Source organism: Rhinolophus sinicus, linkage group LG03 (assembly GCF_036562045.2).
Source record: "Rhinolophus sinicus isolate RSC01 linkage group LG03, ASM3656204v1, whole genome shotgun sequence".
Taxonomy (NCBI): Eukaryota; Metazoa; Chordata; class Mammalia; order Chiroptera; family Rhinolophidae; genus Rhinolophus; species Rhinolophus sinicus.
In genome coordinates this window covers 29,956,672-29,973,664 of record NC_133753.1, presented here as the reverse complement: position 1 = coordinate 29,973,664, position 16,993 = coordinate 29,956,672, and the positions used below count along the sequence as shown (strand labels likewise).

The 16,993-nt window shown below is 33.9% G+C and overlaps 2 protein-coding genes across 34 annotated transcripts in view; both read left to right on the top strand.

Moving 5' to 3' along the window:
• GPHN (gephyrin) overlaps positions 1-16,993 on the top strand; it is a 428,300-nt gene that overhangs the window by 87,434 nt on the left and 323,873 nt on the right. The window lies entirely within an intron of this gene.
• LOC109448205 (dolichyl-diphosphooligosaccharide--protein glycosyltransferase subunit 4) lies at positions 12,868-14,967 on the top strand (the record flags this gene model as incomplete). Its single annotated transcript, XM_074329227.1, has 1 exon — positions 12,868-14,967. A coding segment is annotated over one exon (147 nt), but the record flags the coding sequence as incomplete, so codon positions are not given.

The following is a 16,993-nucleotide window of genomic DNA, read 5'->3' as shown; positions in this document are numbered from 1 at the left end:
AGATTTCCAACTGATTTTGAAAACATGCATCCACGTGCAGATGATCCGATTCGTTTATAAAAGTGCTCAGTAACATCATAGGGCACTTAAGTTGGTTTACAAATTAGTTCTTAAAAGGCTTAAACTATTTTGCCCTTTTTAGTTTAGAGGTATCTCAAAGCTTCATAGTTTCCTGTAGAAAACAGTAAGCCAACAGACTAAGTTTACCCTTCTTACCTGTCTTTACACCTTTCTTCCTTGCCTTCTAACAATAGAGGGTAGTAAGATTAGAGAAAGACAAAAAAGAGATAAGCCTGTAATGGTGTTCAACCTGTAAAGTTTTGGAAATATTTTGAGAGGGCATACAGTAAGTGTAATGTTAAATTAGTATATATCTGAAGATTCTGTCAGTATATTATCTCCTGCCTATAGTTTGCAAAAATTGAGCCACATTCAAGAGACAGTCATATAAACCTTTTATTGGGCATTCATTTGTAAGAGAAAATAACTTTCTTTAAAAGATGTTTTACATGTTTAATACTTTTAGTATGTAACAAAACTGGATCAGAAAATATAAAGAGGTTTAGATCTATAGCTGTAAGTTACTGTGTCAGGGAGGAAAACTTTTCTTGTACCCTCTTAATTTAATACTTGGGGACCTATGAATTAAACTGACAAGGACAGATTAGTAAGAGAAAAAACAGCTTTAATTATATATGTGTGTACCCAGGTTCACAAAAAAATACAATTTGTGGGTTTTATACATGTTAATGGGGAACAGGGAGTAGAAGAGCAGTTGGGAAACAAATGACTTTTTAGAAAGGGAGGATATTTATGGGATAACAAATGACTTTCTGGAGATTAACTGATCCTTAGGAGAATAAATGGCAGATGTGATTGTTATGTGAGAAAGTCCAGTGAGCTGCCTCCTCCTCTGAGAAGATTCGAGTTGCTCTCCAGGAGGGGATTTAGACAGTTGAGTTTTTTTTGAGCCTCTTTTGGGAGCCTTTCTTTTTAGGCAGACAAGTGATTTCAGAGACTCAAATGCCCTCAGCTCAAAATAATTTTTATGCCACAGAGGCGTATTCTGCAGCCCTTCAACTGAATCTGAGAGATTGCCAGATTTTCTTGAATTTCCGTGATCTTTATTATTCAGAAGAAAGCCAGAATGTTACCATTTTATATTTTAAAACGATAAATAAGTGGGTCTAAATAGGTAGTTTTCATATTATAGTTTGAACCTGTCCTTACTGGTAAACTACTTGGTCACTTGTTTTTCTTTCAGTGGAATTTAGTAGGAAAGTCCCTTCACCAATACTTTATATTGAGACAGCCTTCCTAATGATTTTAATAGAATATTAAACTTTTAAATTAATGGAAGTTGAATATGTGAAGAACTCTTAATAATCCCTTATACACAGGATTGAAAATATAAAGTAATTTATGAAATGGATTCAAACATACTAAAAAGAACAGAATACAATATTATAACAAGTCATGAGACTATCACTTTAATATGCTTATTTTTTAACTAATTTGTCCAGAAGGATAATATATATGGTAAAGTTTTAATGGTAAAGTTTTTGTTATGGCCTTATGGTCTGAATTGTGTTCCTACAGATTTAGATTAATGAAAGAGTAGCAATTTTTTATGGACAATGATTCTTTAAAAAATAAAACAACCTGCACAAAAAATAAAATAATACTAAAGAACAGGATTAGAACTCCCTACCAGATTGAAAGCACTCTGCGGGAAGGAACCTCATCTGTCACTGATTCAGCCTGTTTCTGTGTTGGGTGATAGCCCCTCACATTTAGTAATTTTCTTAATGAGGTGAGAATACCTAATTTCAAATCTTAGCCCTCTCACTTATGTGTATCAAAGAGAAGCATAGAGTATTCCAAAGGGAGAGTGTATCTCCTTTGACCAGAGGCTTTAGTAAGGAGAGAATATTTGAGTTGTCATTATACAGAGATGAGCTGAATTATAGGAACACAGTAGTGGCTATTAAAAAAAAAAAAAGAAACTGTTTAGGGAATAATGAATGCCCATAGCATTGGGTATATAAAGGAAAGTAATAGGAAACTTTGTTGGAGGAAGAGACTTGGATGACAAAGGGAGGAAGATGTTTGAGCAGGAAGAGCATGTTTGGAGTTGTCATTATAAGGACGATTAACCGACAGTGCATGAAATGGATTGGTCAGAAAAGCCTGGAGATTACTCCCATAAGTCACCCTGGTTTCTAAGTTATTCATATTTCAAAAGTTAGTTGATAACTATATTAAGTTGAAATACTAGAATTACTAATAAAATACATACATGCCACATAGATTCCAGTTGTCAATCATTTAATAATTTGTTCCTCTTTGTTTATAAATCGCGTAATGTGTTCAGGGTTTGGAATTGGAGAAATCTCTTTTTCAAAACACTTTAAATATTATATGAGCTGTGTTAAAGTGGGTCTAATCTTAGTCTGTGCATCATCACATTTCAGAAGCTGCTGGTTAGCCAGGTCGTGATATGTCATTTTCATATATATATGAACATAAAAATAGCACTATATGTATAAAATTTCTTTTTGACATGCTTGACAAGTATTATTTCTACATGTACAAGTATTTTATGCTCCTGCTATTTTATTTTATACCCTAAATATTTTATTTTCTCCCTTTATTTTAAACTGATTTATTTTTTCTGTAGCCACCTTAATCAAATCTGCTCCCGTGCCCTCAGTTAGAGCATCTGTTGAGAGAATAAATGATTTATGGTGGAATACTACCTGGGAAAAATAATTTACATAGGAGAGGACGTATAGTACAGAAGTAAGAGCTCAGATCATAGCTTGTCCACCTGTAATGAAATAGTATGTTTTCTTAACCAGGACTCTTTAACCACTGTGCCTCAGTTTCCACTTCTGTAAAATTGGAATAATAATCTTATCTATCATATAGAATTATTGTAAGGTTTAAGTGAGGTAATGCAAATAAAAGCACTTAAAACACATTCTGCCAAGTAGAAAGCACTTGATAGATGCTAATAATCAATCATTATTTTCATAATTTGGGTTTTTTAGATAATATGAGAAAGTGCTATATATACTATAATAGAGTAGTTCTTAAATTTTATTGGGCAAATTTTATTGTACAAATGTTAATAATTTATTAAATTGTATATTCGTAGGTCATAGCCGAGAAATTCTTATTTATTAAAAGGGCTGTAACCCAGAAATTTGCATTTGTAAGAAGCATCACAGGTAAACCGTTATAGGACATGTTTTCAGAAATTTTCCTTGAGTTTCAGAAAATGTAACAGTTGCACTATTGTGGTAAAAATCGATGCATTGGATATTTAGTTGCCATGTAAATTGTGTAACTTTGGAAAGAAAATTTGTATTTAAGAGTTATAAAAATGTTTTATGATTTAATTTAATAATTCCATTTTTGATCCTTTTTCCTAAGAAAATAATCCAGAAAGTTATATTAATTTATCATTTATTTATAAAATCTAAAATATCAGATATGGCAATGTCTAAACATAGGTTACTGTCTAAATAATTGTTTATCTGCTCAATGGATCATTACATAACCACTAAAGTGTATAACTGAATATTATAATATCATGGCAAAATAGATAGAAAAATAAAAAGCATAGTTTATATTTTATGTACACTACATTTGCAATTGTGTAAAAATATAACTAGGCAAGTGAAGAAAAAATGAAAGGATTATGTTCAAATTTACTTTTTAAATTTTATTAAATGTATTGGACATTGGTCAATAAAATTATGTAGGTTTCAAGTGTACCATTATGTAATACATCATCTACATATTGTGTTGTGTGTTCACAACTCCAAGGTAAAATTTCCTTCTGTACCACATATTTGACCCCCTTTGCCCTCTTCTACCTCCCCCCTAACTTCCCACCCCACTGGTAAACACCATACTGTTTGCATCTATGAGTTTTTGTTTGTCTTGTTTGTCCGTTTGTTGCTTTCGCTTTTATATCCCGTGAAATCATGTTTATTGACTTTTTCCATCTGACTTATTTTACTTAGTGTGATATTCTCAAGATACATCTATGTTGTCACAATTGGCACTATTTCATCTTTTCTTATGGCTGAGTTGTATTCCACTCTATATACATGGGCGTGACAATTAAGTTTGTGAACTTTTTGCAACAATTTTGCTAACCATTTTTGACATCAGAGTGATTATTCATTATGAATTTGTACCAACTGGAAAAACAGTTAATCAAGTTTGCTATTTGGAAGTGCTGAAATGGCTGTGTGAAAAAGTTAGACAACCTGAAATTTTCGCTGACAATTCATGGCTCTTGCATCACGACAATGCACCTGCTCACACGGCACTGTCTGTGAGGGAGTTCTTAGCCAGTAAACAATTAACTGTATTGGAACACCCCCCCCTATACTCACGTGATCTGGCCCCTGATGACTTCTTTCTTTACCTGAAAATAAAGGAAATATTGAAAGGAAGACATTTTGATGACATTCAAGACATCGAGGGTAATACGATAACAGCTCTGATGGCCATTACAGAAAAAGAGCTCCAAAATTGCTTTGAAGGGTGGACTAGGTGCTGGCATTGATGCATAGCTTCCCAAGGGGAGTACTTTGAAGGTGACCATAGTGATATTCAGCAATGAGGTATGTAGCACTTTTTCTAGGATGAGTTTGCGGACTTAATTGTCAGACATCATAATATACCACATCTTCTTTACCCGATCATCAATTGAAAGACACCTCAACTGTCCATGTTTTGGCCACTGTGAATAATCCTGCAGTGAACATGAGGACAAATATATCTTTATGAATAAATCCTTTAACGTTTTTTGGGTAGATACCCAGAAGAGGGATTGCTGGGTAATTTGGTAACTATCCTTAATTTTTTGAGGTACCTCCATACTGTTTTCCATAGTGGTTGTATCAATTTACATTTCCATCCCATCAGCAGTGTGTGAGGGTTCCCTTTTCTCCACAACCTCTCCAACACTTGTTATTTGTCTTGTTGATGATAGCCATTCTAACTGGTGTGAAGTGATATCTCATTGTGGTTTTTATTTGCATTTCTCTGATGATTAGTGATGTGGAGCATTTTTTCATGTCTATTGGCCATTTGTATGTCTTCTCTGGAGAAATGTCTATTCAGGTCCTCTGCCCATTTGTTAATTGAATCGTGTTTTTGTTGTTGAGTTGTATGAGTTCCTTATATATTTTGGGTATTAGCCCCTAATTGGAGGCACTGTTTGCAAAAATCTCCCATTCGTTTGGTTGCCTATTTATTTTGTTGATGGTTTCTTTTGCTGTGCAGAAGCTTTTTAGTTTGGTATAGTCCCATTCATTTATTTTTGCTTTTACTTCCCTTGCCTTTGAGGTCAAATTCATAAAATGCTCTTTGAACCCAAGGTCCATAAGTTTAGTGCCTATGTTTTCTGCTATGCAGTTTATTGTTTCAGGTCTTATGTTTAGCTTTTTGATCCATTTTGAGTTAATTTTGGTACATGGTGATACATAGCAGTCTAGTTTCATTCTTGTACACGTGGCTTTCCAGTTTTCCCAGCACCATTTGTTGAAGATACTGTCTTTTCTCCATTTGTGTTTTTGGCTTCGAAAATTATCTGTCCATATTCATATGGAATACTATTCTGCCATAAGAAAATGAAATAGTGCCATTTGCGACAACATGGATGGATCTTGAGATTATTATGCTAAGTAAAATAAGTCAGACAGAAAAAGTCAAGAACCATATGATTTTACTAATATGTGGGATATAAAACTGAAAACAGCAAAGGAATAACAAACAAATGAAGAAACTAAAACTCATAGACACAGACAGTAGTTTAGTGGTTACCAGAGGGTAAAGGGAGAGGGAGGTGGTAGATGAGGGTAAAAGGGATCAAATACATGGTGATAGAAGGAGAACTGACTGGGTGGTGAACACACAATGTGATATATAAATGATGTATCACATAATTGTACACCTGAAACCTATGTAACTTTACTAACAGTTGTCATCCCAATACACTTTTATTTAAAAAAATAATAAAAGAAAAAAAAGTTCCAGCTGTGTTGTTTTTGTTTTGAGTGATCAAATAATTGATTAATTTACTTAATTTTATACTTCTCTCAACACTGCCCTCTTTCAAGTTGAGAAAGTGACAGCAGGTCCAGGCTATTGATATTAACTGAAAGCTTCCATATCCATGAATTTCCAATGAAAGATCATATATTTACTATGATTGAATTGGCTGGCTTAGGTGATATACCTAAAATAATCCCTTCAACAAGGACTTGTAATGTGATGATTAGTTTAACCTATTCATTCTTCAGTATTAAAGTTGGAAGTCCAAGATCAGGGTGCCACCATATGAGGACACAACAGGAAGGTGACCAGACAAGCCAGGAGGGGAGCTCGCACCAGAACCCACTATTTTGATACCCTGATCTCAAACTTCCAGTCTCCAGAACTGTGAGAAAACCAAATTTTGTTGTTTAAGCCACCTAATCTATTTTATTTTGTCATGGCAGCAAGCTTAAATATTGTATTACAACTGTCAAGGTAAAGGTGTATGTTGTTACTTTCCTGGGTCTTAATTTAGTTGCGTATTTAATTGTAATCTTTTCCCCTCACACTCCTTGTTTTCACTGGAAAACAATGTGCTTCATATTCTGGCAGTATATCTTTATAAATAATGTTTTTAAGTGTGGAAAGGAGAGATAGTTTTAATTGTCCCGTTCATTTTTACTTTTTTTTTTTTTTTTGGTAAATATAGGATATTGAATCCAGTTTTTCAAGTTAAACTAAAATTTTGCTTCAGGTTTTTTAAAAGAAAATATTTCAGTTTTTAATGTTTGGTATAGACGCATTCACAAGGTGGTTACGCCATTCATACATGGTACTGAATAGGTCAATAAAGTCCTTCTCACAACTTATGATCAGAATTATTACTCTACCTTGACATTTATAATGTGCCATGATGATAAATCTGGTCATGATGATAAATCTGGTCGTAGTGATTACTGTTATTATCATCAACACTAAATCAGTTTCTTCTGAGTTATAGGATCAAAAGAGATGAAATAAAGCCAGATACTATTACAACTGAAAGACATACAAGAAACAGCTACTGCTAAAGCTTTTTAAAATTAGAAAGCATAAATTATCAAATAGTGCCATAAAGTAAACACTTCTTTGGAAGACAACTCAAATAAGCCTATTTACTCTGTTAAATTAATTAAAATACTCTCTTCTTAAACATGTACTATAGTACTTTCTTTTTAGCTTCATTCCAGAAAAATGTAGAATAATTAACATTCCAGCCTCTCAGGATGGTGTCTGTCAGTAGAAGCATAACAGAAGAAGAAGTATTTTGAAATTCATAAAAGGCAAAAACTTAATTAAATTCACAGAAAGTTCTAATTAGAAGATGATGGTGTTATAAAATGAGTTCTGATGAAGATCTAATATATTTTTTACTGTCAGTGATGAACAAATCAACCCAGTAGTTAATCCTTTTTTATGTTTTTCTATATTTAATTGCACTTGCTGGGCAGTCCTCTTGCAGAGATAATTATGGAATCCTTTAATTATTATTTGGCTGGAGAATGGCTAGACTGCTGTTTGATAATATGTTTTTATGTTATTACTGTTTGCACTTGTATAGCATATTTCCTCTGATGAGGTCAGATATTTCATAAAAGTTAGTCAGAAATCCCTGTGAACACGAGAGAAATACATATTGCTAAGAGAAATGAAAATACAATAACTGAAATAAAGAATATATTTGGGGGTATCAATAGTAGATTAGATGAAGTAGAGGATGGAATCAGCAATTTGGAAGATAAGGTAGCAGAAAGCATCCAATCAGAACAGGAAAAAGAAAAAAAACAGTCCAAAAATATGAGGATAGATTAAGGGTTGAGAAAATCCTTACTTGCTCACAAACTATGAGAAACTATTGATCTAGCTGTTAAAAATATATGAACACATATCTGTTTTGTGTATAGAAAGTTGTAATCTCATCTTAAAAACCAAAACAAGTTGGTGATACAAATTCATGGTGATGCAAATCTGAAAGTAATTGGCTGGGGGAGAGGAAGTTTACTGGAAAGGGTAAACAAATGGGACTACAAAAAACTAAAAAGTTTTTTCACAGCAAAGGAAACCAACAAAACAAAAAGCAATCCTACTGAATGGGAGAAAATATTTGCCAATGATACATCTAATAAGGAGTTAACACCCAAAATTTATAAAAAACTCACAACTTACCACCAAAAAAACCAAACAATTAAAAAAATATGCAGAGGACCTGCATAGACATTTCTCCAGAGGACGTACAAATGGCCAAGAGACATATGAAAAGGTGTTCAATGTCACTAATCATCAGAGAATTGCAAATAAAAAACACAATGAGATACCACCTCACTCCTATCAGAATGGCAATCATCAATAAATCAACAAACAACAAGTGCTGGTGAGGATGTGGAGAAAAGGGAACCCTCATGTACTGTTGATGGGATTGCAAATTGCTGCAGCCTCTGTGGAAAACAGTATGGAGGTTCCTCAAAAAATTAAAAATCAAACTACCTTATGACCCAGCAATTCCACTTCTGGGTATTTATCCAAAGAAATCTAAAACACTAATTCGAAAAAATATATGCACCTCTATGTTTACTGCAGCATTATTCACAATAGTCAAGATATGGAAACAACCGAAATGCCCATCGATAGGGTATTAGATGAAGAAATTGTGGTACATTTATGCAACGAAGTATTACTTGGTGATAAAAAGGAATGAAATCTTACCAGTTACAACAACATGGATGGACCTAGAGGGTATTCTGCTAAATGAAATCAATCAGACTGCGAAAGACAAATACCATATTTTCTCACTTATATGTGGAATCTAAAGTAAACAAGAAATGAACAAACAAAACGGAAATAGACTCATAGATACAGAGAACAAACTGATGGTTGCTAGATGGGAGGAGGGTTAGGGAGATGGGTGAGAAAGGTGAAGGGACTAGGAAGTACAAATTGGTAGTCACAAAATAATCTCGGGGATGTGAAATACAGTATGAGGAATATAAAATATGTTGTAAAAACTATGTATGGTGTCAGATGGGCAGTAGACTTATTGGGGAGATCACTTCATAAATTATATAAATTCCTAACCACTGTGCTGTGCACCTGAAACTATAATAATGTAAAATAATGTTGAATGTCAACTATAATTAAAAATATAAATTCATGGGATGTAAAGTACAGCATAGGGAATATAGTCAATGGTACTGTACAATGTCAGAGCGGTAGTAGACTTGTTGTGGTTATCACTTTGTGAGTTGTGTAAATGTCTAATTATGATGTTTTGTACACCTGAAACTAATAACAATAATAAAAATGAAAAATAAAATAGAATGTTATTCTAATAAAAAATAGCCATAAATAGTTTTAAAAAATTAATATCAGAAATAGTGTTTGATCTGTAAAAAGAGATGCACTTTAGCTAAGTTGTACTAAATAGTACTGATTCATATACACTAAGTAATATGTATACATCAGTTAATTGTAAGCTCCTTGAAAGTATATACTAATTTAATTTTGAACACCTTGCATGTTTTCTTGAATGCTCAGTAAATAAAGTTGAATAAATGTTTCCAGGATCAGACACATAGCATTCTTGGAAGAATTCATAATATTTATTTCTTCCCTGAGCTTAATTAAAATCCAGGTAAGATGAGAACTAATTTATCTAATTCCAATAAAATGTATGAATTTACATTACAAGTTTTAATTTTTGCTCAGTTTTTAAAGTTTATTCCTTATGTTAAGCTCTTCATTGTGTTATTGTAAATCTTCTCATTATCAACTTTATGTCTCTAAATATTCACACATTTACTCATTCAGTAAAAGTTTTGAGCACTTACTTGGGTGATCAAAGATTAAAATGATTCTTGCTCTCTTGGACCTTGTAGACTAGTGGGGAAGGCACATATTAATCAAGTAATTACTCTAACTGCTATATAACTGCAGACTGAAATAACTATATCAGAATTAAGGATAAACTTTTGGTAAGATTGAAAGAATTTGTTAATTCTCATAGAAGAGAGGCATTTTTTATTGTATTGTCAAAGGTAATTTAACATCATCCTTATAAACAACAAAGAATGGGTTTTATAAAATATAAAAATATAAAATAATTTTCAAATAGTTACATTTTTTTAGTTGGTTTGATAAGTAGGTTATTGAATGACAGTTACATATTCATTCCTCCCTGGTTATTCCACAAATAACTCCCTGGTTATTCCTCTTTATTCATCATTCTGCCTAATTTCAGTAAAGGTAACAACCATCTACCTATTTACTCAGTTCCCAAATGTTAGAAACATTCTTTTTTGGTTCCTTTTCTTCACCACCACTACCATTCCCCTCCCCCAATCTAATCCATTATCAAATCTGTCAATTCTACCTCCAAATTAATATCAAATTTTTCCATTTAATCTCTTCTATTACCATCCTGGTTTAAGCCATCATCATCTCTAAATTTAACTATTGCAGTACTTCTAAATATTTGTTTCTACTCCTCTTGTTCTCTAATTCATTCTGCATATAGCAGCCAAAGAAATCTTTTGAAAATTAGATCACAGCTTTTCTTAAAATGTTTTATTGGATTTCTGTAACATTCAGAGTAAAATCCAATCTATTAAAGATTGGCTACTATTCTCACTGTGATCTGGTTCTTTATTTTCTCTCAAATCTTAATTCATTACATTTTTTTTCTCTCTCTTCACACAAGCTATGCTGACTTTTTTATTGCAAAAACTTCTTTTTCATTCCAAGCCCTTTTCTATTTTGATGCTTTTCATTTATTGCTGTCGTCTACCTCTTTACATGGCTGCCTCTTGATGTTAATGCATGTCACCTCCTCAGTTAGGCTTTCTTAAATAAAGTTACCTAAAGTGGGCTCTCACTGTAACTTTATATCATTGACCTGATGTTATCCTATTAATTTATTTGCTGTAGTATTTAATTTTTATCTCCCTTACTATGTTCTGTAAAAACTGCAGTTTTGTTATGTTTAAATTTCTTTTAGCCAGAAGAAATTTTGGCACTTAGGTGCTCAATAATATATTTTTCACTTGGGTAGTTCCACAGTCTTTTGAGTAAAGTTTAAACTTAATGTAGGATCATAACCACAGAAAACAGTAACATAGCATCTGTGTAAATTAATAATATTGATAATTGATGATTTCTGAAAATTATGATCCATGTTGACAGTTTATTAAGTTGGTGAGATTTCGGGTTATAGATGAAAAGGAATAAAGTAAAATTTAATTTTCAGAGGAATAAAGTAAAAGGTAACAGTTGATACACATTCACAAGTCTAAAGTTATTGCTAATTAAATTCAATAAATATTTAAATTCAGTATTTACTATGCTTAGCATTGTGTTAGGCAAGCTGTCTATCCTAGTTAAAAAATAGTAAATGTTCTCAACATGAACTCTAAATGGGGCTAGTAATTGGAGGTCTTTTGTAGAATTTGGATGATACTCATTGTTATCATAATTCATGAAAATCAATGAGTTTCAGTAGTTTTCTAAAAGAAGTCACCCACATTTTCCAAACTCAAGACCAGGGTGCCTCAGTTTGCTACCATAATGAACTTTTTCGGGGTACTGTACAAGATAATTAAAAAATTTGAGGGACCGGTGGCAACCAAGGCTCAACTACAATAGGAATGCACACACAACCCATACAAGGAACACTCCTGGAACACCTGGCTTAGGTGACCAGGGAGTCTGCACCACTGGGCCCCACAGGACATCTCCTACATAAGGTTATCCTGCCAAGAGTAGGAGACATAACAGATCTACCTAATACATAGAAACAAACACAGAGAGATAGCCTGAGGAAATGAAGAAACAAAGAAACACGTTCCATATGAAATAACAGCACAAAACTCCAGAAAAAGAACTAAACAAAATGGAGGCAAGCAATCTACAAGGTACAGAGTTAGAAACACTGATTATAAAGATGCTCAATAAACTTAGAAAAGAATAGATGAACTTAATGAGAACTTACACAAAGAGATAGAAACCATAAAAAATAACCAATCAGAAATGAAGAGTACAGTAACTGAAATGAAGAATACATTACAGATTAGATGAAGCAGAGAAATGAATCAGCAATTTGGAAGACAAGGATTAGAAAACACCCAATTGGAACAGCAAAAGGAAAAAAGAAAGAAAAGGAGGATAGTTTAAGAGACCTTTGGAACATCAAGTGTAACAACATTTATGTCACAGGGGTATGAGAAGGAGGAGAGAGAGAGAGCGCAGGTATTGAAAACCTACTTGAAATAAGGACTAAAAACTTCTATAATCTGGTGAAAGAAATAGATGTATAAGTCCAGGAAGCTCAGAGACTCCCAAACAAGATGGATCCAAAAAGGCCCACACCAAGATACATCATAATCAAAATGGCAAAGATTAAAGAGAAAGAGAATCTTAAAAGCAGCAAGAGAAAAGCAGTTAGTTACCTACAAGGGAGCTCCCATAAGACTGTCAACTGATTTCTCAACAGAACCTTTGCAGGCCAGAAGGAATTGGCACAAAATATTCAGAGTGATGGAAAAAAGCAAAGACATACAAACAATATTACTCTACCCAGCAAGGCTATCATTTAGAATCAAAATAGTTTCTTAGACGAGAAAAACCTAAAGGAGTTCATTACCACCAACCCACTATTACAAGAAATGTTAAAGGGACTTCTTTAAGAGAAAGAAGGAAAAAAAGATAAACAACATGAATAATAAAATGGCAATAACTGACAAACTTCTGGTCCAGCTCTCCTACCTTGAGCTAGTGTGAAGACTGCATCAGAGCAGAGCCCAGGTGATCAGAATTATCACAGACGTGCAGCTCACCATTTTCACCAGCATGCTGGGTGTGTCACTCTTCCTGCTTGTCATTCTCTGTCGCTACATGGCCATCAACAATCCCAAGAAGCAGGAATGAAAAGCAGCACTTTCTCAGCGCTAGGGTTCCAGGACATATCCAGGCAAGATAGAGGGTGTGAGGGGCCTTCATACTTCACTTCATCCCTTCTATCTAGCACAACTTACAAAGCAACTACACCTGGATTTATTTCCAAACAACTTTTATTTCCTCAAAGTCTTACTTAACCCTATGGAACAAGAAGTTGCCACTTAGTAGGACCCAGTATAGACGCTGCTTTCTCTCCTACTTTCTCCCCCCAAATATAAAAATATAGATTTTTTTTTGTGGTAAAAAAATGGCAATAGTTATATTCCTGTCAATAATTACTTTAAATGTAAATAAATAAAATGTTTCAATCAAAGGACACAGTGGCTGAATAAAGAGGAAAACAAGACCCGTACATATGCTGCCTAATTGAGACCCACTTCACATCAAAAGACACACACAGACTGAAAGTAAAGGAATGGAAAAAGCTATTTCTTGGAAATGGAAATGAAAAAAAAAAAGCTGGGGTAGCTATACTTATATCAGACAAAATAGACTTTACAAAGAAAGATATTTCATATGCAACAGTCAAGACATAGAAGCATCCTAAGTGTTTACTGATAGATGATTGGGTGGAGAAGGTGTGGTACATACATACAATGGAATATTCCTCGGCCATAACATCAGATTTGCAACAACATGGATGGACCTAGAGGGTATTATGCTAAGTGAAACATGTCAGAGAAAGACAAATACCATGTGATTTCACTTACATGTGGAATCTAAAAAACAAAATAAATGAACAATTAAAAACAGAAATACACTCATAGATATAGAGAATAAACTCAGGGTTTCCAGATGGGAGGGGGGTTACGGGGCTGGATGAGAAAGGTGAAGAAATTCCCCTGGGTATCTACCCCCAAAACTCCGAAAACATTTATCTGTAAAGATATATGTACTTTGATTTTCATTGCAGCATTATTTATGGTGGCCAAGACATGAAACAACCAAAGTGTCCTTCCATAGATGATTGGATGAACAAGATGTGGTATATATACACAATGGAATACTACTCTGCCATAAGAAAAGATGAAATACTGCCATTTGTGACAACATGGATGGATCTTGAGATTATTATGCTGAGCGAAATAAGTCAGACAGAAAAAATTGAGAACCATATGACTTCACTCATGTGAATATGAGTGATATAAAACTGAATATAACAAAGGAACAAGACAAAGAGACAAAAACTCATAGACACAGACAATAGTTTAGTGATTACTAGAGGGTAAGGGGGGGATAGTAGAAAAGGGTAAAGGGGGTCAAATATATAGTGATGGAAGGAGAACTTACTCTGGGTGGTGAGCACACAATGTGATATGTAAATGATGTATTTTAGAAATGCATACTTGAAACCTATGTAATTTTACTAACCGTTGTCACCCCAATAAACTTAATTTAAAAAAAGGAAAGAAAAGAAAAAGGTCAAGGGATTAAGAAGTACAAATTGGCAGTTTAAATAGCCACAGCAATGTAAAGTACAGCATAGGGAATATAGTCAATAATATTGTAGTAACTATGGTGTCAGGTAGGTACTAGATTTATTGAGGTGATCACTTCATAAGTTATATAAATACCTAACAACTATGCTCTGCACCTGAAACGAATGTAATACTATTGAATGTCAATCTTAATTGGAAAAAAAAAATTTTTGAGGGAAACCCAGCTACATCTTTTGGACACCACACAAAGTACTGGCTCAAGGTAGTTCACAGTTTCAGTTAGATTGTATCTTTGATGATGTCGTGTCTTTGTGATCGTACCAGTGGTTAGTGTGATAAAAAGCAGATACTGCAGGAAAATCAATATGGAACAGGAAATGAGGGCAGCAGTGTGCTATATGATTACAAGGTTTTAGAATATATGCAGAGCTCGAGAGGTGCACCCAGCCTATTAGTAAGTAATTGTGGTTATTTAATAAAGGAATTAAACGTTAATTTAAAAAAAATTTTGTTGTTTGTTTTTCAAAAATACTAAGTTGTTAGGACATGAAAACATATTAAGTTTTTCAGCCCTAACTATTTAATGGGCAGAACTGTAATTTTATTGACTTGGGAATGCCGTGAAAAAAAATTATTGAGACACTAAAAGCACCTTGAACTGAGAAAGCTTGGAAACCTGTCATGTTTCCAAATTAGGATTTTTATTTTTTATTTTTTTTAATTTTAAGTGTTATTTCAGTCTTTGTTTTTAAGTTACTACCCCTCCCCTTTTGAATTTTATTGGGGAATATTGGGGAACTGTGTTTCTCCAGAACCCATCAGTTCCAAGTCTTTGTCCTTCAGTCTAGTTGTGGAGGATGCAGCTCAGCTCCAAGTCTAGGCACCGCTTTCAATCTTCAGTTGCAGGGGGTGCAGCCCACCATCTCATGTGGGAATTGAACCGGCAACCTTGTTAAGAGTTCATGCTCTAATCACCTGAGCCATCCAGCTGCCCCTCCAGAAGCTCAGCGACAGCTTGTTGTCTTCAGTCCAGTTGTGGAAGGCGAAGCTCACTGGCACATGTGGGAATCGAACCGGCATCCTTGTTGTTCAGAGCTCATGCTCTAACCAACTGAGCCATCCATCCGCCCCTATTTCAGTCATTTTTAATGGCCTTTTTTTCTCGAGATCTTGTCTTTGGCAGCCACTCTAGAAGACATTTCTGTTTCTAGTAATGGGTTTATAGAGTACTATGGAAGCTTACTGGGTGCCTACTATATTATAGGCAGTATCATCACCATAGTCGTCATCATCATCATCATCATCATCATCATCATTATTTTAGCAAGAGAAAATAACTAAATTTAATACATATGTATGGGAAGCCTGCATACAGGAGAGGTTGAGAGGTAGAAAGGGTGATTGAGGTATATATGACAGTCTGAGCTAGAGATGAGATAATGCATCTTGGGGGCTTCAAAGGGTCATTGCATGATGATAAGAGCAGATGCTAAGTAAATCGAAGTTTGTTCTGCCCTATACACATTATTTTTTAATCTCGTCTAATACTTCAGCAATATTGAGATATGAGTGATATTATTCCCATTTTATAGGCAAGAAACCCACAGTCAAAGTAATTAAATATTTTGCTCAAGGCTACACAGCTAAAGGGGTGAAGCTAGTATTTAAATGTAGTTTCAAAACTTGTGCTATTTTCGTCATGGAGGAAAAGTGATTTTCCAGTTTCGGAAATCCTGTAATGAAGTCTTCTTGAGAAGGTACTGAAGGTATTATTTTAAACTTAGGGAAGTTAATTGGGTGGAGGATCTACTATGTTGTAGATTTTAGGATTGGAAGTAAACACTAAAGTTTAGATTTTTATGTTGGTTTTTAGTCCCTGTTATACATGCTGATTTTTTGTATCATTTGCTGGATTATTCAATTTTTAGTGTATATGGTAGCCTTATTTTCATAATAGACAATCAGTGAAGATTATTTTAGTGTATAGATAGTTAAGCTTGATCATCTACAATTTAATAGTCCATAAAAGTCAAGTATAGAGAGTTAGCTTTTCACTGTGAATTTTTCATTTGCGTGTGTTCTTGCCTTTATGCTTCCAGAGCATAAAGACATTTCTGGAGTCCATAAAAAGCTTTTATTATTTGATCTCTGTTATCTACTTGTGTAACTTCTATATTATATTGAATTATCTCGACTATTTTCCATATCTCTTAACCTTTTGGTTTTCCATATTTTGACATTTGGTGCATTCTCAGTCATTTCTTGAGACCTGTCTTCCAGTGTGAATTTTCTCTTCAGCTCTGTCTGATCTCCTGCAGTCTCCTTAGTTTTTTCCCCAGTCCTAAAATACTACGTTTCATTCGTGGATGTTTGGTTGGTTATTTTCAAATCTGCGTAATTAATTTTCTTACATTTAGTACTTTAGGCATGTTAAGTATATTAATATTCTTTAATAATTCTGATTCTTAACAGTATTTTCAGGTCAGAGTCTATAGGTCGTTGTTTCTATT